Source organism: Mastigoproctus giganteus, chromosome 1 (assembly GCF_048544385.1).
Source record: "Mastigoproctus giganteus isolate SK-2022 chromosome 1, ASM4854438v1, whole genome shotgun sequence".
Classification (NCBI taxonomy): Eukaryota; Metazoa; Arthropoda; class Arachnida; order Uropygi; family Thelyphonidae; genus Mastigoproctus; species Mastigoproctus giganteus.
This window is the reverse complement of record NC_143575.1, coordinates 205723132-205746308: the sequence shown is the minus strand read 5'-3', so window position 1 is coordinate 205746308 and position 23177 is coordinate 205723132. Positions and strand designations below refer to the sequence as shown.

The 23177-nt window shown below is 37.3% G+C and overlaps 1 protein-coding gene across 3 annotated transcripts in view; it reads right to left on the bottom strand.

Moving 5' to 3' along the window:
* Vha100-1 (V-type ATPase subunit a family protein Vha100-1) overlaps positions 1–23177 on the bottom strand; it is a 207513-nt gene that overhangs the window by 85206 nt on the left and 99130 nt on the right. For all 3 annotated transcript variants that reach the window (XM_090375739.1, XM_090375724.1, XM_090375730.1), the window contains exons 9-12: positions 17870–18082; positions 12899–13049; positions 12287–12426; positions 6052–6188 (exon numbers count right to left, since the gene is read on the bottom strand). In XM_090375739.1, the coding sequence (XP_090231865.1) occupies positions 6052–6188; positions 12287–12426; positions 12899–13049; positions 17870–18082 (641 nt within the window). The remainder of the gene's footprint in view (positions 1–6051; positions 6189–12286; positions 12427–12898; positions 13050–17869; positions 18083–23177) is intronic.

The window sequence follows — 23177 nt, the reverse complement described above, 5'->3', positions numbered from 1 at the left end:
GGCTCATCGATGCTCGAGGTGAGCAAAGGCTCTCACGGATGGTATGTGACAACAGAAGGACGACTGCGGTGCAACTCACTGGTAATTGGAATGCTGGTGATGGGAGTAATGTGTCACAACACACAGTGCACCGAACCCTGCTGAAAATGGGGCTGCGTAACCACAGGCTGATCTGAGTGCCCGTGCTAACCACGCTTCACTGGCGACAGCACCTACAATGGGCAAGCGAGCATCGAAACTGGACCCTGAGCGATTGGAAGAAGGTCGTCTGGTCCAATGAATCATGTTTCCTGTTGCACCACATGGACAGCCGGGTATGTGTGGGTCGTTTACTTGGGAAAGTGATGGCGCCTGGATGCACCGTGGGACGAAAACAAGCCAGTGGTGGGAGAGTCATGCTTTATACAATGTTCTGCTGGGATACCTTGGGTCCAGTCATCCATGTGCCAGGCACTCTGTGTCTACCACCTACCTAAACATCATTGCTGACCAGGTACACCCTTTCATGGCAACGGTCTTCCCCTCTGGCGGTACCGTCTTTCAGCAGTATAATGCGCCATGCCACATCACCCAGATTGTTTGAGACTGGTTCGCAGAACATGAAGAGGACTTCCAGGTATGGCCCTGGCCTCCAAATTCCCCAGACATCAATCCCATCAAGCATTTGTGTTTTGTGTTGGAACAGCAACTCCGATCTGCAGCATCTCAACCACGGACCCTTGGAATTAAAGGATCAGCTGGTTACGTGTTGGTACCAGATACCACAGGACACATTTAGAAATCTTGTAGCATCAATGCCTCGCCGGGTACAAGCTGTTTTGGCTGCATGTGGAAGACCAACATCATATTAGGTAGGTGGTCATAATGTTTTGGCTCATCGGTGTAGATGCTTCACTGTTTCAGTTGAGTATTTTGGTAATTTCTTCAACAGGTCACTGAAACATATGATACATACCATCACTGTCAAATGTGAACAATCAAAATCTCTTAAGAGTAATATAATGTTTGAACGGCATATTTCACAAGTTGTCTTGATCGAGGTACTTGAAAATCTATTATTAAAAGAATTCAATCACATATTTCATGGATATCTTCACCTCTGCTTATTCAGTGATTGTGATCTTGCTGTTATATCATCAGAAAAACATCAAAAGACCAAACTAACAACTGTGTTGTCATAAAAATTGTAAAATTACTGAATTTTGTGTAGAGATAAAAAAAATACTGAGATAAAAAAAAAAAGTGATGATACAATGACAAAATGGGCAAAAGGGTACAAGCTGTTTTGGCTGCATGTGGAGGACCAACATCATATTAGGTAGGTGGTCATAATGTTTTGGCTCATCAGTGTAGATGCTTCACTAAATACTAAAAGCACACCACACAAACTGTTTAAACTGGACGTCAGTACCGGAAGCAAAGCTGGAAACAATGTGCATGAACAAGAATCAACACGAGGAACAAGAAATTAGTCTATAACTGGGAGGACCATATCATTGTACATTGTAAAAAATTAAACAAAAATTATATACAGAGGCACTGCAGTTGGGTATCAATAATTCTATGATATAAGTATAGCACATCAAAACATAAATATGGGGATAGTGCCAGAAAGAATTAAGGAACATTGCATATGTGAGAAATTCCAGTGTTACAATTACTCAACTCAGTCCATTTGATGGGTTGAATGGAGTTATTGAAACACTACATTCTTCCTTCACCAAAATGTTGTTCCTTAGAGCTTTCCCTGAGGAGATGGGATATCAGCGGTCAAACCATAGACTATACCCAGATGACCATTTTCTCTTTTATATAGGTGCAAATATATATTAGGTGTTCTTTATATTTTGCTTTTTTCTAACTTTAAAATATTGTAGTTTGTGATAAATTGGTAAAAAAGACAAGCCATCTCAACAGATGGTTTTGCTGTTCTTCACTACAGCAATTTCTTCAAGTCATCATTTATTACTCCCCAGGCAAGCTTAGATTTACTTTCCTCTATTCAAGTCTGTCACTGCTATTTTCTTGTGGACTCTTCTGGCAATACCCATATTTTTGATTAGTGACAAAAACAGAAATGACCACAGTGCCAAGAGTACTATGTTTAAAAATAGTAGTGTACTGTCTTTAACAGTTAACATATTTAAAAGCTAACAGAAATATATCAAAGGTTAAATAAGAATGAATAATTACAACATTAAATCTTGATTCTGTTCTTGATGAGCTCTAAGTTGGCAGTAAGAGACAGTCTTACCAGATGCTGAATTTTTCATGCTTGCAATTTTTTTTAAATTTCTTTTGGCAGCATACCCATATTTCTGTTTTAGTTGCTGACCAAAGCAGAAATATGGTATAGTGCCAAGAGGCATTGCAGTTTTAGGTCAACAGTCAATTTCAAAAGCAAATAAATAATTAAATCAGTCACTTGGTATTTTGTAAGGATAAAGAAAATTTATTTACTAATTGGATGCAAAACTAAGAAAACACAAGGGTGTGGCAATAAAGTTCCTTTACTAGTGCTGTTGCGATCATGTTCAATGAGTTTGAAAATAAACAGAAGTGGTATGTTGTAGTTCAAACTTCTTCCAACAAATGGGGGCAAAGAAATTGTCCAGTAGGCTGACAGGTTGCAAGTAGCAACCAGTTTCATTAGTAGGTTAACATTCCATGTCATTATTTTGTAATGGAGTGATGAATGAATATCAAATTTTACTTTAAACTGGGAAAGGCTGCAACATATGAAATATTAAAAACTGTTTATGGTGATGAAATGTTAAGTTGTACCAGAGTGTTTTAATGGTTAAAAGTTCAAAGTCAGACAGACATGAGGATGTTTGCGATGACTCAAGGAGTGGGTGCCTGTCAACCTCTCGAAATGAGGACAGAGTTGCAAAAGTTTGGGAAATTGTGGCAAGATCATTATTTGATCCTCAGAATTATAGCTGATGAGTTGGATGTGAATAAGGAGATGACAAGATTTAGGGAAAAGGTAGGTCTGCACAAAATTTATGCCACACAGCTTCACAGACAAGCCGAAGCAACAAAGAGTGTCATCATGCAAAGACTTCATACACACTTTTCAAGATAATTGTGGGTTGGTCACTCGCACTAGAAAAGCTTGTGGATTTATTGGATGATTGTTTTCTACAGCAGAATGTTCAGAAGGCAGCTAGAGGGAGTAATACCCTTGATCTGATTATCAGTAGTGATTCTTTATCATTAAGAATCTGCAGATAAAGGAACCACTAGGTGGCAGTGATAGTGTGTTGATGTCGGATTTACTCAAAGAGGTAACTGCCATCAAGGGTAAAGGGAAGGGTTTTTGCTTTCGTAAAGGTGACTACGGTGGTCTGAGACAGTTTTTAATTGTATACAGTGGGACCAACTGATGATATTACCAACAGCAAATATTGTTCAAGGTTTAGGCCTCAGTGGATGTCAAATGAACTAATGAGACACATGCAGAGAAGAAAAATGCATGGGATACATTAAAATTAACAGGTGACACAAAAGCCTATGGTAGATATAAGCTGGTATATAATCAAGTCAAAAAGGAAGTTAGGCAGGCAAAGGCAGATTACAAGAAATCTTTGGCAAAGGATGCAAACAAAAACAGCAAAGAGTTCTTTACTTACGTAAACTGTTGATTCTACTCAGGTAGTTAACAAACTGAATGAGTATTTCACATCTACATATGTTATTCAGGGAGGCAAATGCCAGAGGTATATTAAACTCTGGCAGTGAGCTAAATGATTTTGTAATAACTGAGAGCAAAGTGGAGCAGAAATTGTTGAAAATAAACATAAGAAAGGCACCTGGGGTGGATGGGATCAATCCAGTTATAATAAAGGAGGCAGCAAAGGAAGTGAGCAAACCCTTAGCCATAATTATGAGAGCTTCCTTAGACTCAGGGGAGGTACCCATGGATTGGAGATGTGCAAACGTGACCCCCAATTCACAAAGGAGGATCAAAGGATGACAAGTAATTACAGACCTGTTAGTTTAACTTCAGTTCCAGGGAAATTAATGGAGGCACCGGTTAAAGTAGCACTGCAGGATCATCTTGACAAGACTTCAGAATTATAGTCTTGTCTGATCAATTTGATTGGATACTATGATGTGGTCACAAAGGAATTGGAGGCAAAAAATAATTTTTATATCATGTACTTGGATCTTAGGAAAGCTTTTGATAGTGTTGCACATGGAAGACTACTGTACAAATTGGAACAGTATGGCATTAAGGGCAAATTGTTGCTATGAATAAAGGGATGGTTGAGTGGGAGAAGCAGAATGGTAATCAAGGGACACTACTCTTCATGGACTAATGTTATTAGTAGAGTCCCCCAGGGTTCAGTGTTGGGTCCATTGTTGTTTTCTGTATTTATTTATTAGTGATATTGATGAAGGTATATCAGGATTACTGTCTAAGTTTGCAGATGATACGAAGGTTGGCTGGGTTGTTAATGACACTAATGATGGTACGCTTCTGCAACAGGATCTAGAAAAGTTGAGCAGATGGTATACCTTGTGTATACCTTCTGCAAGGTATACAGTCTAGTATACCTTGTGTAAGGCAATGGTGAGACTACACCTTGAGTACTGTATACAGGTCTGGAGGCCTCACTTTAGGATGTAGAGCTGCTGGAATGAGCACAGAAAAGGGCAACAAGATTAGTGAATGGAACAAAGGGTTGCTTTTACGAAGAAAGGGCTTAAGTTTTGCAAATTACAGTGTCTGAAGACCACGTGCCTGCGAGGTGATCTGACTGAATTATATATGGCTTTGAATGGTTTGAACATGCTCAATGCTGATGGGATTCTTCCTCTTGCCCAGATTAATTGCCTGAGGGGACAATTCAAATTGAAGAAAGACAGTTGTAGAATAGATGTGCGGAAATTTGCCTTTAACCAGTGGATGGTTGAATGCTGGAACAAAACTTCCATCTGTCGTTGTAGAAGTTGACAGCTTAAATAAATTCAAGGTAGAGGTGATCTGACTGAATTATATATGGCTTTGAATGGTTTGAACATGCTCAATGCTGATGGGATTCTTCCTCTTGCCCAGATTAATTGCCTGAGGGGACAATTCAAATTGAAGAAAGACAGTTGTAGAATAGATGTGTGGAAATTTGCCTTTAACCAGTGGATGGTTGAATGCTGGAACAAAACTTCCATCTGTCGTTGTAGAAGTTGACAGCTTAAATAAATTCAAGGTAGAGCTATACAAACATTTGGAGCAAATGGATGGGTGAAATGGAAAGGTTTTTTTTGGCTGATGCTGTATAAGCTTGCTTTCTTGCATCATAAGCCTCTATTAACGCTAATCCTAATTTCCTCGACTGTATTGTCACCAGAGATGTGTTGGATGCTTCAGTATGACCCAGAGACAAAGCATCAAAGCATGCAATGGGACTTCAAAATTATCACCAAGGCACCCAAAAAATTTAATTTACAGAAGTCCAAGATCAAAATGATGTTGATTATGTTATTTGACAAACAGGGCATGATACAGAAGGAATTAGTATCTGAAGGGAGAGAGAGTCAATACGATTCTATGTATAGGTGCTTTAAAGACTATTGAAGTGCATTTCCAGGTTGAAGCCACAATTTCGAGAGGCAGCTAATTCTTGTTGCACAACAATGCTCCCACTAATTTTTGCACTTGTGTGAAGACTTTTCTGGTGAAACTTGCACAGAGATCAATCATCCACCCTACTCTCTCAATCTAGCACCAGCAGACTTCTTCCTCTTTCACAAGGTGAGAACTGCCCTCAAAAGGTAAGAGATTTCAGGATTTGAGGACAAAAAAAAATGTAACCGCCAACTGAACATCATCTCTTTGGATGATTTTGCAAACTCTTTCAGATACTTTTAGAATGGTGTAATAATTGAATTCAATTAGGTAAATATTACTTTCAATAAAAATAAAACCATTTTTGAGCTCCTTCACTGTGTGTTCTTTTTATTGCACCAGTCTGGGAACTTTACTGCCGCATTTTGTACATTTCTTATTTAACATTAATAAACAAAATGATTTCCACTACAACTTACAGTGGAGGTGCCTGCCAAGCAGATCCAAAAATGTTCAGGGACTTGGAGAAAACATCATTGTATATGAGACCAGTATATATTGAAAATCCTCCCATTAGCAAAATGATATAGCGTCCATTAAAAAAAGTAGTCCAAATCTGTTAAGAGAAATATGGGCACATTGTTCATACTCATAATCAAGTTAAGTTAATACAAATTCAGTGGAGTATTATAAATAAGTGCACTATTTAACTCTACATCAAACTGAATATAAATTTCTATATATGTATATAAAATTGATGGTTATCCAGAATTCTAATTGAATTAAGTGAGGATAATTCCAAGTGTAGTTAATATCTTCCCTCTAATTTAATATGGGCCTTCAATTCCTCCCATTTGTTTTGTATAATCAGCTGCACCAAATGATAAGAGTCATTTAGTATTGCATAATAATACAGCAGAGGCTTGGCTTTCTGTGGGTGTGTGAATCCACACATCAATCTCTGCTATGCTGGTACATCATGCCTGGGTGATTACTTCTAGTATACCAATCATTCACAGTGTTTTGAAACTTGCAAAAGGCAGATATACCTAGAGCTACTAGCAGTCCCACTACTATGAATGCACAAGCAGAGGATATGAATCTATTCAAGTTTTATGCACTTGGCTCAAAAGGAAGATCTGAATATCAGCTAGGTCCATCAGTATTTTATTTTAGATTTCCAAATGGCAACTTGCTGTCATCACTGGAAGAATGCCCACAACAAACCTCAAGGACCAAATGTCTCCTACTGGATGAGGCTCCAAGCAGTTAAAATATGCTATAGTGGTGTGTATTCTAAGTTAGGCATCCCTTTTTGGTGAGGTAAGTGACATAGTTTGTTATTTTTAAATCAAAAGTACACTGCCCTACCATTAATATTTGGACACCTGCATATTTGTCTACAAATAACCTTTATTTACAGGAAAACTAATAAAGTGAGCTGAAACCTCCAGCCTTTATGACAGCCTCCAGTCTCTGTGGAACAGTCTCCACCATTTTTTTTGCAAATGTCCACTGACTCTACCATTCAGCCTTCAAAGTTACAACCAGTGTTTTTTGAGAAACTCTCCTCACACACATATGATGAGCCAATTAATTCTCTATAAGACTGAGGTCAGAACTCTGGGCTGGTGTCCAACTTTTTGATGCTGATGCCTCAAACTAGTCCATCACAATATGTGCAGTGTCCTGTGGTAAAGGTATGGGCCTCTCCCCGATGTGTTGCCACAATGTAGATAACTCATTATTGTCCAGGATGTCTAGACAGACCTCAATACTCATGGATTTGTCAAACACAACCAATGGTCTCAGGTCAAATCATGAAAGAACAGCCCAGACCACGTTGCCTCTGCTAAACTTCCATTGTTGGGACAATACAGTCTGGAAGGTAGCTTTCTCTGTACAACTACCAAATCCAGGCACTATCAGACTGGTAGACCATGTGCCAAACTTGATACTTCAAAGCGCAGCTTTCCATTTATCTATTATCTAAGAATGGTAGGCTTTACACCAAGCTAGATGGTATCTGGCAACAGAGTGATTAGTGGCTTGTGGATGGCTGCTCGACTGTGGTAGTCTATATCATGCAGCATCCTGCACACCGTACTGGTGCTGACATGTATCCCAATCATCTAATTGGGAGCCCGTGTGTGCCATGGGCTTTTTTGATTTTGATTTGATTGAGTTTTTATTGGCGCATCAGCAGCTATGGCTATAATGCGCCAAACCCTAGTTATAAAAAGTAAATACTGTCAGTGACCTAGTGAATTAGGTCACTACGTCACATTATAAAAACAAGTATAAACTGTAACAGTAGTAAATCTTAAAAAATAATAAGATTTTTTAAATATGAGTAAAAAGGTTAACTAATTTTAGAAAATTAAAAATAGCAGACACATGGTCATTGTCGGATAAAATCTGACTGAGTGTATATGGCTCAGTCAGATGGTTAAAAGCGGTACAACGGATATTGCTAAAATCTCGACATTCAATTAAAATATGATGAATAGATAAAATGGTGCCACAGTTCTCGCACATAGGACAGTCATCTGCCCTCAGCAGAAAAGAATGTGTAAGATGACTATGTCCTATTCGGAGGCGAGCTAGAACAACTTCCTCCTTACGATTCCTGCGCAGACTAGACTGCCACGGTTCAATTACAGGCTTTATACGATATAATTTATTCGCAGTCTGTCTATTCCACGAATCCTGCCATTGGGAATGTACCTTTTGATGAACTATTTGCCTGTAGTCTGTATAGGGGCTAACAGGCAGCGGTTATTATTGGGAATTGCTGATTTGGCTGCGGCGTCAGCCAAATCATTTCCCCTAATCCCAATGTGGCTGGGAATCCAGCAGAAGCGGATGTCATATTCACGTTCATGGAGAACGTGAATCTTCTGCTGAATGCTAGACAGAACTGGATGAGGATTATACCTGACAGATATTAAAGCCTGCAACATGCTAAGAGAGTCGGAGTATAAAATGAACCGTTGGTATTCGCATTTACTAATATGATCCAAGGCTAACTCTACAGCGTGCAGCTCTGCACTAAATATGCTGCAATCAGATGGAATCTGCTCTGATATAGTGGTGTCTGTGAAGACAGCAGCAGATCCCACATATGATTCCGACTTCGAACCGTCTGTGTAGACTGGCGCGAATTCGGAATATTCAGTTCGGTGTGCTGAATATCATTATAAAAAGCATCATTTGTTTTTATTTAATGGCATACTACATACGACCACTCAACCCAGCCTGACAAACCAGGCGCCTACTCGCGTGCCATGGGCAATGTCAACCTGTACCCCTAGAGGGCGACTCTTTGCAGCACTCTCTTGTAATGTCCCATCAGCTTTGGAGGTTTTCCAGGTTGTTTCAGCACAAGTCTACTTCTATTTGCAGATCACAGCACTAGCAATCAGTCAACTTAGATGTCACAAACAGACTGATTATTTACGTTTTATTATCATTCTGCACTAGAAGTCTATTAACTCCACTGACATTGGCATCTTGCATTCAAAATTTTACGAGCATATTTATAGTTGTGTCTGACAAGTGGTTCGCAGGAGGACACGGCTATCAATGGATGGGTGTCTAGTTATTAATGGTATGGCAGTTTATGTGCTATATGGTTTGATGACTACATTTATCTCCTCTTGTAATGTTTTAAATGATTAAAAATTTAAGTCCTTTTTTTAAATGTGGTATACTATAAATTTAAAAAAAAAAACAAAAAAAAAGCTTTTGACAGCTCTATTTCTTTGAAACTAGTATGTTCCAAATTGATTATTCTATCTAATATCTGGCACAACACCAAGATGATACCACTAAGCTAGTCAGCAACTTGAAAGGGAATTTGATTTTAACAGCTTCCAGTAACCCTAACCTTACAGTGTTATCCCCTACATTCCTTTTTAATCACTGTACAGGTAGGTCCCGATTTACACTGGAGCTATGTTCCACCCCCTCAGGTTCGTTGGCCGAAGCAGTGTCAAGGAAAAATTATAATGTATTTAAATCAGATAGGTTTGTTTACTACGAAAATTGGATCATAAGAGTTAATATAAGTGTTTTTTATATTAAATAAATATGGTCATTTTATAATTATGAGATATAAATAATATTTATAGGTAAAATATGAGTAATAAAATAAAAATTTAAATTACTATTTCATTCCTGTAAAGCCATCTTTGGAGTATGTAGTAATGCCACTGTCTGCGCCCCCCCCCCAATTGATGTTCTTTGACATTGGAGTAATGGGGCATCGTTAATGGGATGGGCCTGATGGGTCAACCGGTTCTGAAAGTTCTTTGATCTTAGAAAAGAACTGCAGCAGTGACATCTGTTGAGTCTTTTTCTTTCTCTCTTCTAACATATTGTAGAAGAGAGAGAGACTCAATAGCTCTTTGGATGGAAGAGCTACGTTCCCAGTCTGGAGCATTATCACAGTTTCATAGCCTGTTTGTATTTGTGCCAAAGCTGACTGAAGTGTCTTTGTGGTGAGGATCCTAATTGGCCCAACATCCTGCTTTTCCTCTTCCTCCTCAGAATCCTGTTTAGCCAGTTGAGCAGCCAGCTCCTCTAAGACCTCCTTTGAAAGAGGGTCACCATGGCTTTGTGGCAATTCACTGACATCAATGTCAGCCTTGTCAAGGCCAACATACTCAGCCATCCGAGTGACATCTTCAGCCATTACTGAAACTGGCTCAAACTCAAGAAAGTAAGACACTGTATCAGGCCACAATTTACTCCAAAAGCCATTTGTGCATAATTGTGGCACTTCTTTCCTGGCTGCAGCAATATTACTTATGGCCTTAATGATGTTGTAGGACCTCCAGCAGTCCCTCGCAGTCACTGAGTTAGATGCCTGCACTGCCTCGACAATCCCTTTGAAGGTCATATGTAAATAGTACACCTTGAAGATCACGATAACAACCTTATCCATTGGCTGCAACAGTGAAGTGGTGTTAGGTAGCAAATAAACAACTTTCACATTGAGAAAATCGTTAGGGATATCTTCAAGGTCGGCTGGATGTCCTGGAGCATTGTCAAGGATTAAAACAATGTTTTTGGGCAAGTTGTTTGTTGCACAAAATTGGGTCACCTCTGGACAAAAGTATGAAGGGTATACCATTCACCAAAAAGGGTCTGGGTCATCCATGCCTTCTTATTAAAGCACCAGAAAACAGCAAGATGAGCCTTCACAATGCTTTTCATAACATGTGGATTCTCTGAATGGTATGCCAACATCGGCTTTAACTTAAAAGTGCCTGATGCATTACCATCCAGAAGTAATGTAAGTCGATCTTTTCCAGCCTTATAACCAGAGGCAGACCACAGGCTATGTATGTCCTACCAGGCATCTTTTTCCAGTACAATCCCGTTTCATCAACATTAAAGACCAAGTCTGGGGTGTAGCTGCCTTCATCCGTTAACTTTGGGAATATGGGAGAATATTCCTCAACACCTGCAGCATGGGCCTAGCTGCCTCACCAGTAATTTTTACATTGTGAATTCTGGTCCAAGAAAACCAGCCCCTAATAGCTGAAAATGATTCAGTTTCTCATTAATTTCATTGAACAAACTCCTAGCCTTGTCCATAACCACTACCTGTGTTACAGGAATATTATTTTGGTTCATATCGTCTATCCACAGCACTAATAACTTCTTCATTGTCTCACTCCTTGAATAAGTTGTTCTAGAAACGCTTACATTAACAATTCCTGTATGTGATTGCTTTACCTTCTCAGGATTATTGATAATGGTCATAACAGTAGAAGGTGCTAAATTTAAGGTCTTGCACACCTCCGAACACTGCTCACCAGATTCCATATGACGAATAACGTCCATTTTTACTTCAATTGTTAGAGATTTGCGGCTTTTTTAAATGTGTGCAGGCACAGATTCACCACTACGTTTAGAAGACATGGTTGCACAATTTATTTAAAATAATAAGGCACTAATGAACACAGGAAATTAAACTTTAAGGCACAGCTCACAACACGTGCATATTGGTGGACGAGGTGAAAGCAAGTGACAGTGACACTAGTGCTGTCTATGTACCCATTTCCTGTGCTGTGTTTTACTCTTGTGCTTTCAAATTTTACATACATATATATATATATATATATATATATATATATATATATATATTATTTTTATTATTTTTTCATTATTATTTTAAAAGGGCATTAATGTGAAAAGCCGTAAATTGAAGCATCGTAAAGTGGGGCCTACCTGTATTAGTAGTAGAACTGCTAAGAAACAAAACCTTTTTTTTAGGTATAAGTACGTAGTTACTTAACTAGATAGATCTGAAAACAATATATACAGTTAAAACTTTTTACTGCATGAGTGAGAAATAATATAGACATGCATATAGTTCAAAACCACACATGAGTACAGGTTTAAGGTAATGATGGTTAAAGTAATTATAAACAATGCATACATCATGTAAGAAATATAATGAAAAAAAATTTGGATGCTCCCTTCCCACCAAGCATACAAAAAGGGACAGACAAAATGTCAACAATTTGTGATCAGAAATTTGTACCACAGTATATCCTCACATTACTTTTAACTTTAGTTTTGTTTAAATTTCTCCTGCTCATTAGGCAATATTATCTCAATATTTTGGTCAGAATGCATGAAAAAAAGTAGCTATTTGTAAAATAGTAACGACAAGAGAATAAAGTTCATTTATTCAGTTACCTCATTATCTGTTTTTTCTGATGCCAAAGCTTTTTCTTTGAGAACCATCCATAAGGCAAACAAGGTCATAAGCAAACCATGACCAGCATCTCCAAACATCACAGCAAAAAGGAAAGGAAAAGTAATGATGGTATATAAAGCTATATAAATAGATAAATAAAACAGGTAAAATATTACAAATAAGTCTAGTTTCAGTTTTATAGACTTGCTACAGCCATACCAATAATTCATATGAATAAAAATATATCCTATAGATTTAATTATATAATTCATTGACAATATAAGTTAATTATGGATAACTTAAGTTAAACATAGTGAAGTCAGAGTTCAATTCTTGAATAATAAACAAAAATAATTTTAAAATGCTTTGTGCTTATGGATCAGTTGTAATTTCTTTCATTTATAAGTTAATAGGAATGAAAGTTCAGATTAACTAACACCTTAAAAAGGAGTTCAGAGAAAAATAAGACTATCTTCTGATGATTACTAAAGTGGAATATAACAAGAAAGTACCACTTTTCTTAAATAAATTGTATATATTCCAGTTTCTTATTCTGGACATAAATTTTTTTGACATAACAGTAATAATACTTAAGATACACTAATGGTTACCTGGGTTAACTTCCCTGTACTTTGCAACACCATAAGCATCCACAATATTTTGAAAGCCTTTTGTAAATTTATTTGTACGATTAAAGGTAGGTGGTATCTCTTTAGCTTCCATTCGATGGAGAATTGAAGGAACACTGCTTCCACTGATGTCCTATAAATCAAATAAAACCAGAAACAACTATTTAGAAGTGTAACGTAAATGTTCTAGTCTTTGTTTAACCTCAAACCACAGTAACAAACTGCACATGCACACATACACACACAAAAAAACCCATTGGTTCATTCCCATTATTTCAGATTCTTGAGTTAACTACACTCAGGCACATCTGAAAGATCACTCAAAAGAATTTATTATTTCTAAAGGCATATATACAGGGTGTCCCAGGAGGAAAGGTCAATATTCCAGGAGGTGAAAAGATAGGTCATTTTAAGCAAAAAAGTTCATATGAACATGTGCCCTATCCCGAATGGTTTCTGAGATAGAGCTACTTTAATGTGCATTTGTTTTGAAATTGGCACGCAATATTTTCCTTCCCTCCCATCAAGACTGTGCCATTTGATTGTCAGTTGCCAGTTATCAGTTGACTGTTGTGACTGTAGAAGTGAATCAGTGAGTAGCGTCAGTTGTCAGTTCTAATTGTAGAAGTGTTTGCTAAAAATGCCGCACATTTTTACTACTGCCGATATGCTGTATGTTTACGGCTTCTGCGATGGTAGTGCCCCTGCTGCTGTTGAAGGATACCATCGGCACTTTCCAATACGTCGAATTCTGGATCGTAGAGTGTTTTCCAAAGTTTTCAACACATTGCGTGAAAGTGGCATGCTTCCCACTGCTCATGTTTCATCTGAACGAGGATGCCAAGAAAATGTGCAGGAAAGGGAACACATTCTGAACATGGTTCAGCGTAGTCCTACAATTAGCACACGAAGACTTTCTTCATATCTCGGTGTTTCAACATGTGTATGGCAAACACTACGTGAAGAGGGCTTGTACCTATTTCACCCATAGCTGTGCAAAATCTTCACATAGGGGACGGTGCCACGAGTCTTGAATTTTGTCATTGGTTAAATGCCAATTGTGAAGTGCTTCCATCAATACTATTTACTGATGAAGCCAGGTTTACCCGGAATGGAATCAACAATACACGTAATACTTATCGATGGTCGCACGAGAATTCACATGGTACAGTGGAAACAAATTTCCAAGTTTGTTTCTCAATCAACGTGTGGTGCGGTATGATCGATAACCCGTTCATAGGTCCCGTTATTTTAGAACATTGAATGACAGGACACAATTACCTTCAATTTTTGTAAAATACATTAGGTGAACAACTAGAGGACGTTCCTTTGGCCACACAGTGTGCTTTCAGCATATGTACTTTCAGCACGATGGGGCCCCTTCCCATTCTACCAGACGTGTGAAGCAACAACTGGAACGAATTTTCCCTAATCGGTGGATTGGTCGTGGTGGTGCCATTAACTGGCCACCAAGATCTCCAGACCTAACCCTATTAGATTTTTGTTTATGGGGTTGATGAAGAGTGAAGTGTACAGAAGAAAGGTGGATACAAAAGATGATCTGCTAGCTTGCATAATGGATGCTGTTGCCCATATAAAGGAACGTGAAGATACATTTAGACAAGCAACACCTCGTACCTCACGCGGTCAACGGGTTGCATTCAGTTTTCATAGGGGTGGTCATAATTCAGTGATCACTCAGTGTGTGTGTGTGTGTATATATATATATATATATATATTATAATAAATATAAAGGTGAAGGTAAGTATGAGTTACATGGAAAACCTGATCATGTATCAACTTTTATTTTCACTGACATCGAATTTAATTGTATTTTTGTTCTATTCCCCTTTTTTTGAACTATGGCTAAATTTATCCACCATTATCTGATGCCAGCTACCGTTATTTTATTTTATAGGTCAATTTAATTAATTAATTTATTTATTTAACAGGTTACTTCCTTTAAAATATTTTTTATGTTTCGGCTATTATCCCTTTTTGGCTTTTCATCTAACTCATACTTACATCTTTATATTTATTATAATATGCATTTATATACAGTCGATTCCAGTTATTTGAGACACATTGGGACTAGTGCATTTTGATCCAATTAAATGGCTGCCCCGATTATCTGAAGTTTCACGTAAATAGTTAAAAATACGAAGGAATCCCCGCTTTACAATTGGTTCACTGTACAATAAAATCACGTTACGATGTTTGTTTGTTTGTCATTTGGGTTTTTAGGAGCATTAGCAACTAAGGCCATATTGCTCCGGGGATATGCAGTGGTCATTCCCTGACCTTTCCGCATCCTCCGTATTTGGTGGGCAGGGGCTTGAACCCCGATCTAATCAAGAAGTGTGTGCTATGCACTGCTGCTGCTCCTGCCCACCTGGCTACAGAGGCACCACGTTACGATGGACTCACGACAGTAAAGTACCATTCACTATACGATGTGTAGTAAGAGCTGGTCATTGTGATCACGTTTGTGAATTGAATTTTAATTCTATTAAACAGTGATTCTAATTAGCGAAAATAGGAGGAATATTATCCACAGGCTATAAAAGTAAAGATATATTAAGCACAAATTTACCCTTTATTACCTTACCAATTAAAAAATTAAATGATATGTGAAAATCGGAAGAATATATGTGATAATCGGAATAATTAATATGTACTGTAATATGTACATACTTACTAGTTGACATTTCTGTTCACTGACATTTGTGGGTGTGGGCTAAAATTTAAAACAGTATAAAGATAAGCAATCAATAACAAAAAACACGACGCACACAAATTGCAAGTAACACGATATGTGCAAGTGAGAACGGAGTAACAAGTTAATAGGATTCTAACAAGTTAATAAAGATTCTGAAAATTAATTTTTTTATATGATTGAAGATTTCAGGGAAGTGTAAACACATTTCACCATAATAACCCACAGAATTCCAGCTGTCAGTATTATCACAAATTCAATAAGATTGAGTTTACTATCCATTTATGATAGATTGCACTAACAGAAAAGCCCAATAAACAGGTGAGTGCTAATTGTTTTCATTGTTTTATGGTTGTGACCTCCAGAAATCCGACCGAACCGCATGGTACGGTTGGAGACAATCGTAGGGTAATCTCCAGTGCTGCGGTCTCCTGCCGCAATTAAACGTCGTGTTGTCCCAATTAAGTGAAGTAAACCCTGGCTATTTTCTCAATTGGGTTCTGTTTTTTAAGACTTGCCCCAAAAAAAACGGCTGCCCCGATTAACCAGTGGCCCAAATAACTGGAATCCACTGTACATCTGCATCCTTTGTGTACTTTGGTGTATTTGACACATGTCTATTTTTATTTTCCCTTTGTTTCCACTGTTTTTAACTCATCAGCAATATATATATACAGCAGACTCTCGATTTACCGGGATCGGATTAACCGCGACGCTTCAAGATTCCAAATTAAAAAAAAAAAAAAAAAAAAACAACCAGAAATCAAAATTCAAGTAATAAATAGAAAGGTAAAAAGAACAAATGTTTAGTCTGTTTTAGTGCGTTGCAATTGTTGTGTTCCATTGCACCGCAATAGGACAAATTTTGTTTCATTATTTATGTCATGGATGTCAATTTTTTTTTATTTTATTTATTTATTTTTTTTGTTCGCTTTCAGTTAAACAAAAACTTGAAATTATTCAAAAGTCTGAAAACAGTGCATCCGTTAAATCTATAATGAACCATTATAATGTCGGGGACCAAACCATACGCAACATCGTAAAAAATATACGAAAGATATTAGACTTAAAATCGACATCGCAAAAAATAAAGGGAAGCATTGTATTTGGACATGTGAGTAGTGCGTGATAAGTTTTTTGTTTTTTTATCTATCGCTATAATTTTTTTACGTAGATTGCTGGACATTTTTCAACACAGTAAGTCCCTGACTTACGCAACTACGGATTTATGTAATTTTTTTTTTTTTTTTTTAGTATTGTAAAATTTAAAACAAACAAAAATAATAAATAAATAAAATAAGCAATCAATAACGACGATCACGGCACACACAATTTGCACAAGTGAGACATGGAGTAACAAGCAAAAAAATAGGAAAGAAGAGAAGATTCTTACAATTTATTTATGGTTTTTTTTTTTTTTTTTTTATATATGACTGAAGATTTCAGTGAAAGGGAAACACATTTCACCATAATAATGTAAAAACCCACAGAATTCCAGCTATCGGTATTTTTGCAAATGCAATAAGGTCGAGTTATTATCCGTTTATAATTAGATGCATGAACAGAAAAGCCCAATAACACGAAAAGTGCAAATTGTTTTTATTGCTTTATGGTAGTGACCTCCAGAAATGTGCTTTAGCAAAATGTGAGCTTGCACAGGATGATAATAGTGGGTTTTTGCCTTAACCCTGTGAAGTTCTTTATAGAAAATTTCATTTTGACTGTTATCATGGTGCCGACTAAGAGAATAAGTGACATTGCTTACTAGTAAATCTACCAAGAAAATGAATAAACTAATAATTTTCTAATAATCGGATGTATGAAAATGGTCAAACATTAACAAATATCACGCTGAATTCAGATTTGTCAATAACAATAGAGTAGCAATATGTTATTAGTCATTCCCGAGTTACGTAAAACTCGACGAAGTAAGAATTCTTCGAACGTATCTCTTACATATGTCGGGGACTTCTGTATTTTTGGATTAATCGGGAAATCGATTATCCAGGATTTGTTTTTTACCATCTATCCTGGAAAATCGAGAGTCTACTGTATATATATATATATATGTTTTTTTTTTTTTTTTTTTTAATTTTCTTCTTGCTTCAGGGCTTACCAAAATAAAAATATGGAAATTGCTTACCCTCTGTCTGAGGAACATTTTACACCATGTAATTATTTGCAAATTGATTGTTACTCATGAAATCAGCAAAGAGAATGAAAGTTTAAATACTAACCGTTCCTCTACATAATGCCATTTGGATCTTATCAAGATCTGAACAGGCACACCAACATTCTGCAATGAGGCATTTTTGAGTCACATCCAAATTGAAGAGATTAAGAGTGTGATATATGGCTTTAATTTTGCGCACTTTGACAAACCAACTCTTGATATTTTTAGCTGCAGCAACAAGAACTCTATAACGATGATCTTGAGTTTGACCTAAGACCTAAGGGAAAAAAATTAAAGTTATTTCAATTTATCACACACTATTCAGAAAAAAAAAATAATAATAATAAATAAATAAATGAAATAATAATACAGAAGTGATTTTCAGGTTTAGTGCTTTTTCTAAAAATATAGTGCAGATATTATTTCTAAGAAAATAATTAATCCTGTAATACATTCACTCATTTCTCTTTTAATCTTCTCGTGGGTATACTATAGTATCTGGTGAGAAAAAAAAAAAAAAAATCTAAAATTTTTTTGAGAAAGTTCTTTTTTTTCACATGAAAGGTGCTTTCTTCTTCACATAGGTAACTATCCAGTTGACCTCTGAATTTATTCAAACCGTCAGCATCAACTATCTGTGAAGGAAACCACTTTCAGCAATCAACAACTTGCTGGCTAAAAGAAAACTTCCTACAATCTAGTCTAAAGCTCTTCACCTGAAATTTGAATTTATGCCCTTGAGTTTTGGATTCTTTATAACAGAGAAATTTTCCTTCATTTTACTAACCCCTCTCAGAGCCTTCATCATCATCAGCCATTTTCAATCCACTGCAGGATGAAGGCCTCTCCAGCAACTTTCTAGTTCCTTCTGTTTTGAGCACTGGCCATCCATTTACTACCCAAAAACTCATGAATTTCATCTATCCATCTCCGCCTTTGTCTTCCAGGTTTTCTTCTAGCTCCTCTTGGGTACCATTCTGTTATTTTCTTAGTCCATCTGTCACCATGTCTTCGAGCTATGTGTCCTGCCCAAGACCATTTTAGTTCTTTAGTTTTGATAAGAATGTCCTTTACTTGAGTTTGCTGCCTAATCCATGTGTTTCTCTTCTTATCTAACAGTCTGATTCCCAATATAATTCGTTCCATTCTTTGCTGTGTAGTTCTCAGCTTCTCTTCCATTCTTTTGGTGAGTGCCCAAGTTTCACTTCCATAAGTCATGGTGGGGAGTATACATTGATTCATTATTTTACATTTCAGACAAACTGGGATATTGCTCTTCAGTATGTGACTATATTTCCTGAATGCTATCCATCCAAAATTTATTCTTCTCTTGACTTCCAGCCATTTATCATTATTACAGCTAATAACTTGTCCCAGATAAGTATATGACTCCACCTTTTCAATTACTGCTCCTTCAATCATTATTTCCCTTTCTGTGGCGTACTTGTTCATCATTACTTTTGTTTTAGCCATATTCATCTTTAGTCCAAAATCCTTACTAACTGTGCATAACTGATTAAGATTTTCCTCTAATTCTTTGGGATCGTGGCTTATAACCACAATGTCATCTGCAAATCGTAAATGGTTTAGGTACTCTCCGTTCACATTGACTCCTTTCTGTGACCAGTCTAATCTTCTGAAAGCTTCCTCAAGGGCAGCAGTAAACAGCTTCGGAGATATTGTGTCTCCTTGTCGAACTCCTTTCTCGATTTTAAATTTGCTACTGTCTTTGTCTAGTCTAATAAAGGAGGTAGCACTCTCATATATTTTCTTCAAAATCATAATATATGAGGTATCTATGCCTTGTCTTTCCAGTGCCCGAAACATTGCCTTATGCTGTATGGAGTCAAATGCCTTTTCATAATCCACAAATGCCAGGCATAATGGTGTTTTATATTCATTTGCTTTCTCCATTAGCTGTGATATTACGTGAAGGTGATCCATAGTTGAGAATCCTGTCCAAGCTAATTGGTCTATAATTTCCAATTTATCTCCTTTCTTATGCAGCAAAACTATGATTGCATTATTCCACTGCTTAGGCGTCACACCTTTTCTAATGCACTTTGTGAAGAGCCTTGCCAGTTTTTGTGTTATGTCTCTTCCTCCCAATTTTAACAACTCTACAGTAACTTCATCTTCCCCCGGGGCTTTCCGATTCTTCATTTTCTTCAATGCATGTTCTACCTCATCAGGAAGAATATCGGGTATGTCGTATGTGTTGCTACTTTGCAATCCATCTTCCCCACTGCTGGTATCATTCACTCGGTCCTTGTATAATTCTCTATAGTAGTCTTCTGCTATTTGAATTATGCCTTCTCTGTTGTTTATAAGTACACCATCGCTATTCTTCAGTTTCAGTATCATTTGTCTTTCTGTATTACTGCTCATGGCTGCTGATTTAAATCCTTTGTTTTCCCTTAATGCTTGTTCTACTTTTCTTGTGTTAAATCTTCTTATGTCCTCTGAGTCTCTTTCTAATGGCTTTGCATAACTGAGTATACTCAATTTTCTCCCTGTCAGCGTTTTTCTTGCTCTTCATTTGTCGTCTTCGGTTCATCATGACAAGTGTTTCTTGACTAATTTTTTCTTCTTTGGATTTCTGTTTCCCTATAGGTTTCTTGGGCTTCATCACTTTCAGAAAGTTGTAATATTCCTCGTCGATATCTTGGTCCTGAGCAGTCTGCAGAAGCTCAAACTTGTTCTTAAGTTCCAGTACATACTGCTTTTTCTCCTCTTCTGTTATCTCAAAGACCTTTGTATTATTTACCCGAGTCAGTTTTTCCTTTCCTTTCCTACATCTATATCAAGTGTACATCTTACCATTCTCTGATCACTTCCAACATTTACCTTATTCAGGAGGGTAACATCATTCACAATATATCTTCTGTTAGTGAAGATGAAGTCGATTTCATTAGTTGTTAATCCATTTGGACTCTTCCATGTCCACTTTCTGTTCACCCTTTTCTTGAAAAAAAGTGTTCATTACTGACAGTCCTTGAGATTCTGCAAATTCCACAAGTCTTTCACCTCTTTTATTTCTTTCACCAATTCCAAAATTTCCTATAGTTCCTCTTTCTGCGCTGTTTTGCCTTTTTCCAACCTTAGCATTGAAGTCCCCCATAATAATAGTGTAGTGGGTTTTCTGCTCATCTAGAAGACTCTCAATTTCGGTGTACATTTCTTCAACCTCTTCATCATCATGGCTCGATGTTGGTGCATAAATCATTATAATCTTTAGCTTGTACCTCTTAGAAATGTTGAGTATTAGTCTTGACACCCTTGGTGATGTACTTTTGAATTCCAAAATGTTGTTTTTAAAATCTTTATGGACCAGAAACCCAACTCCACCTTCACTCCTTTCACTGTTTCCATTGGTGTACAGCAGATTTCCACTTGATAAACTTATAAGTGATTCATTTCTTCTTCTTGTTTCAGCCAAACCGATGATATTACAATTCACATTTTCTAATTCCTTTTCCAGCTCTAATATCCTGTCTTCACCGATGAGTGATTGTACGTTATAACAGGCCAAGTTCAGTTTCCGTGCATGGCAGCCTGGTTGTACCCAGAGATTCTTAGCACCCTCTGCTTCCAATCTGATCCTCTCGCTGCCGTAAGAGGGAGAGTGAAAGCTGCTGGGGACTGAGGGCCATTTGTATTGTTGTGCTCTCATATGCTGGAGGGTTTGGTCTTTTCCTCTTCACGCTGACCAAGTGTCTTGAAGAGAACCACTCTACACGTTCATTGCCACTTAAGTGACATAACAGGGCTTACCATCGAGAAGGTGTGCATGAGTGGATTTTAGGGAGGCAGGCCAACCGGACTTCTCCTAAATCTTCTGTAATAGAGAGATATTGGATCCATCAGTGTTTTAGGCTGAGTGTCTGATAACACACAGGATACCTGTTCCCCTCTAAGCCCCAGTTTGAGGTTTATAAGGCTCAGAGCCTTATAAACCTCAAACAGGTCACCTCTGAGGTTGCCAAGTTCTGTAGCCCACATAATCAGACTCTTTCTCATATGGTCACCCATTTGCCAATCTCACCTCATCTAAAAAGACACATTTTCAATGTCTCTTTTTAGATGAGGTCTCCATACATGAACACAGTATACCAAATATGATCTTACAATTGCCTTATACAGTGGGACCTCCATATCTCTAAAGGATAACATTCAATAAATCAATGATAGAACACTACGGGCTTTCCTTGCTGCCTACTTACAGAAAACTTCACAGCTGCCCACATTATAAATCCCAGATCCCTTTCTATCTCTACTCTTTTGAATTCCACTCTATCAGGTGTATAATTTATTTTGGGGTTGCTATTCGACAAGTGCATTTTGACAGAAAGATATCAGATATACATTTTGCTGCATTGAAAGAGACCAATTCTGACCAATCTTGCAGTCTGTTCAAGTTATCCTGACAGAGCACAGCTTCGTACCGATCATTAACTACTCTACCAATCTTTATGTCAGACGAACTAACGAGACGTGGCAGAGAAGAAAAATGCATGGGATACATATAAATTAACAGGTGACACAGAAGCCTACGGTAGATATAAGCTGGTCTGTAATCAAGTTACAAAAGGATGCAAATAAAAACACCAAAGAGTTCTTTACTTATGTAAACTCTATAAGGGGATGAAACAGATTGGACAACTGTTGATAATCCTGCTCAGGCAGCTAACAAAATGAATAAGTATTTTGCATCTACATTTACACATGAGCAGTTATTCAGGGAGGGGAATGCCAGAGGTGTATTAAGCAGCAAGCTAATTGATTTTGTTATAACTGAGAGCAAAGTGGAGCAGAAATTGTTGAAGATAAACACAAGAAAGGCACCTGGGGTGGATGGGATCTATCCAGTTATATTAAAAAATTAAATTATCAAACCCTCAGCCATAATTATGAGAACTTCCTTTATTTGACTCAGGGGAGGTACCCATAGACTGGAGATGTGCAAATGCAACCCCAATTCCCAAAGCAGGATCAAAGGGTGACAATAGTAATTGCAGACCTGTTATTTTAACTTCTGTTCCGGGAAAATTAATGGAGGCACTGGTTAAAGAAGCACTGCAGGATCATCTAGACAAGGCTTCAGTTATAGTTTGGACACAGCATGGGTTTGTTAAGGGGAAGTCATGTCTGACCAATTTGATTGGATACTATGATCTGGTCACAAAGGATGCAAAAAATAATTTTGATATCATATATTTGAATCTTAGGAAAGCTTTTGATACTGTTGCACATGAAAGCCTACTGTACAAATTGGAGCAGTATGAAATTAAGGGCAAATTGCTGCTATGAAATAAAGGGATAGTTGAGTGGAAGAAGCGTCCATTGATTACAGAGTGGTACTTAATGGACGC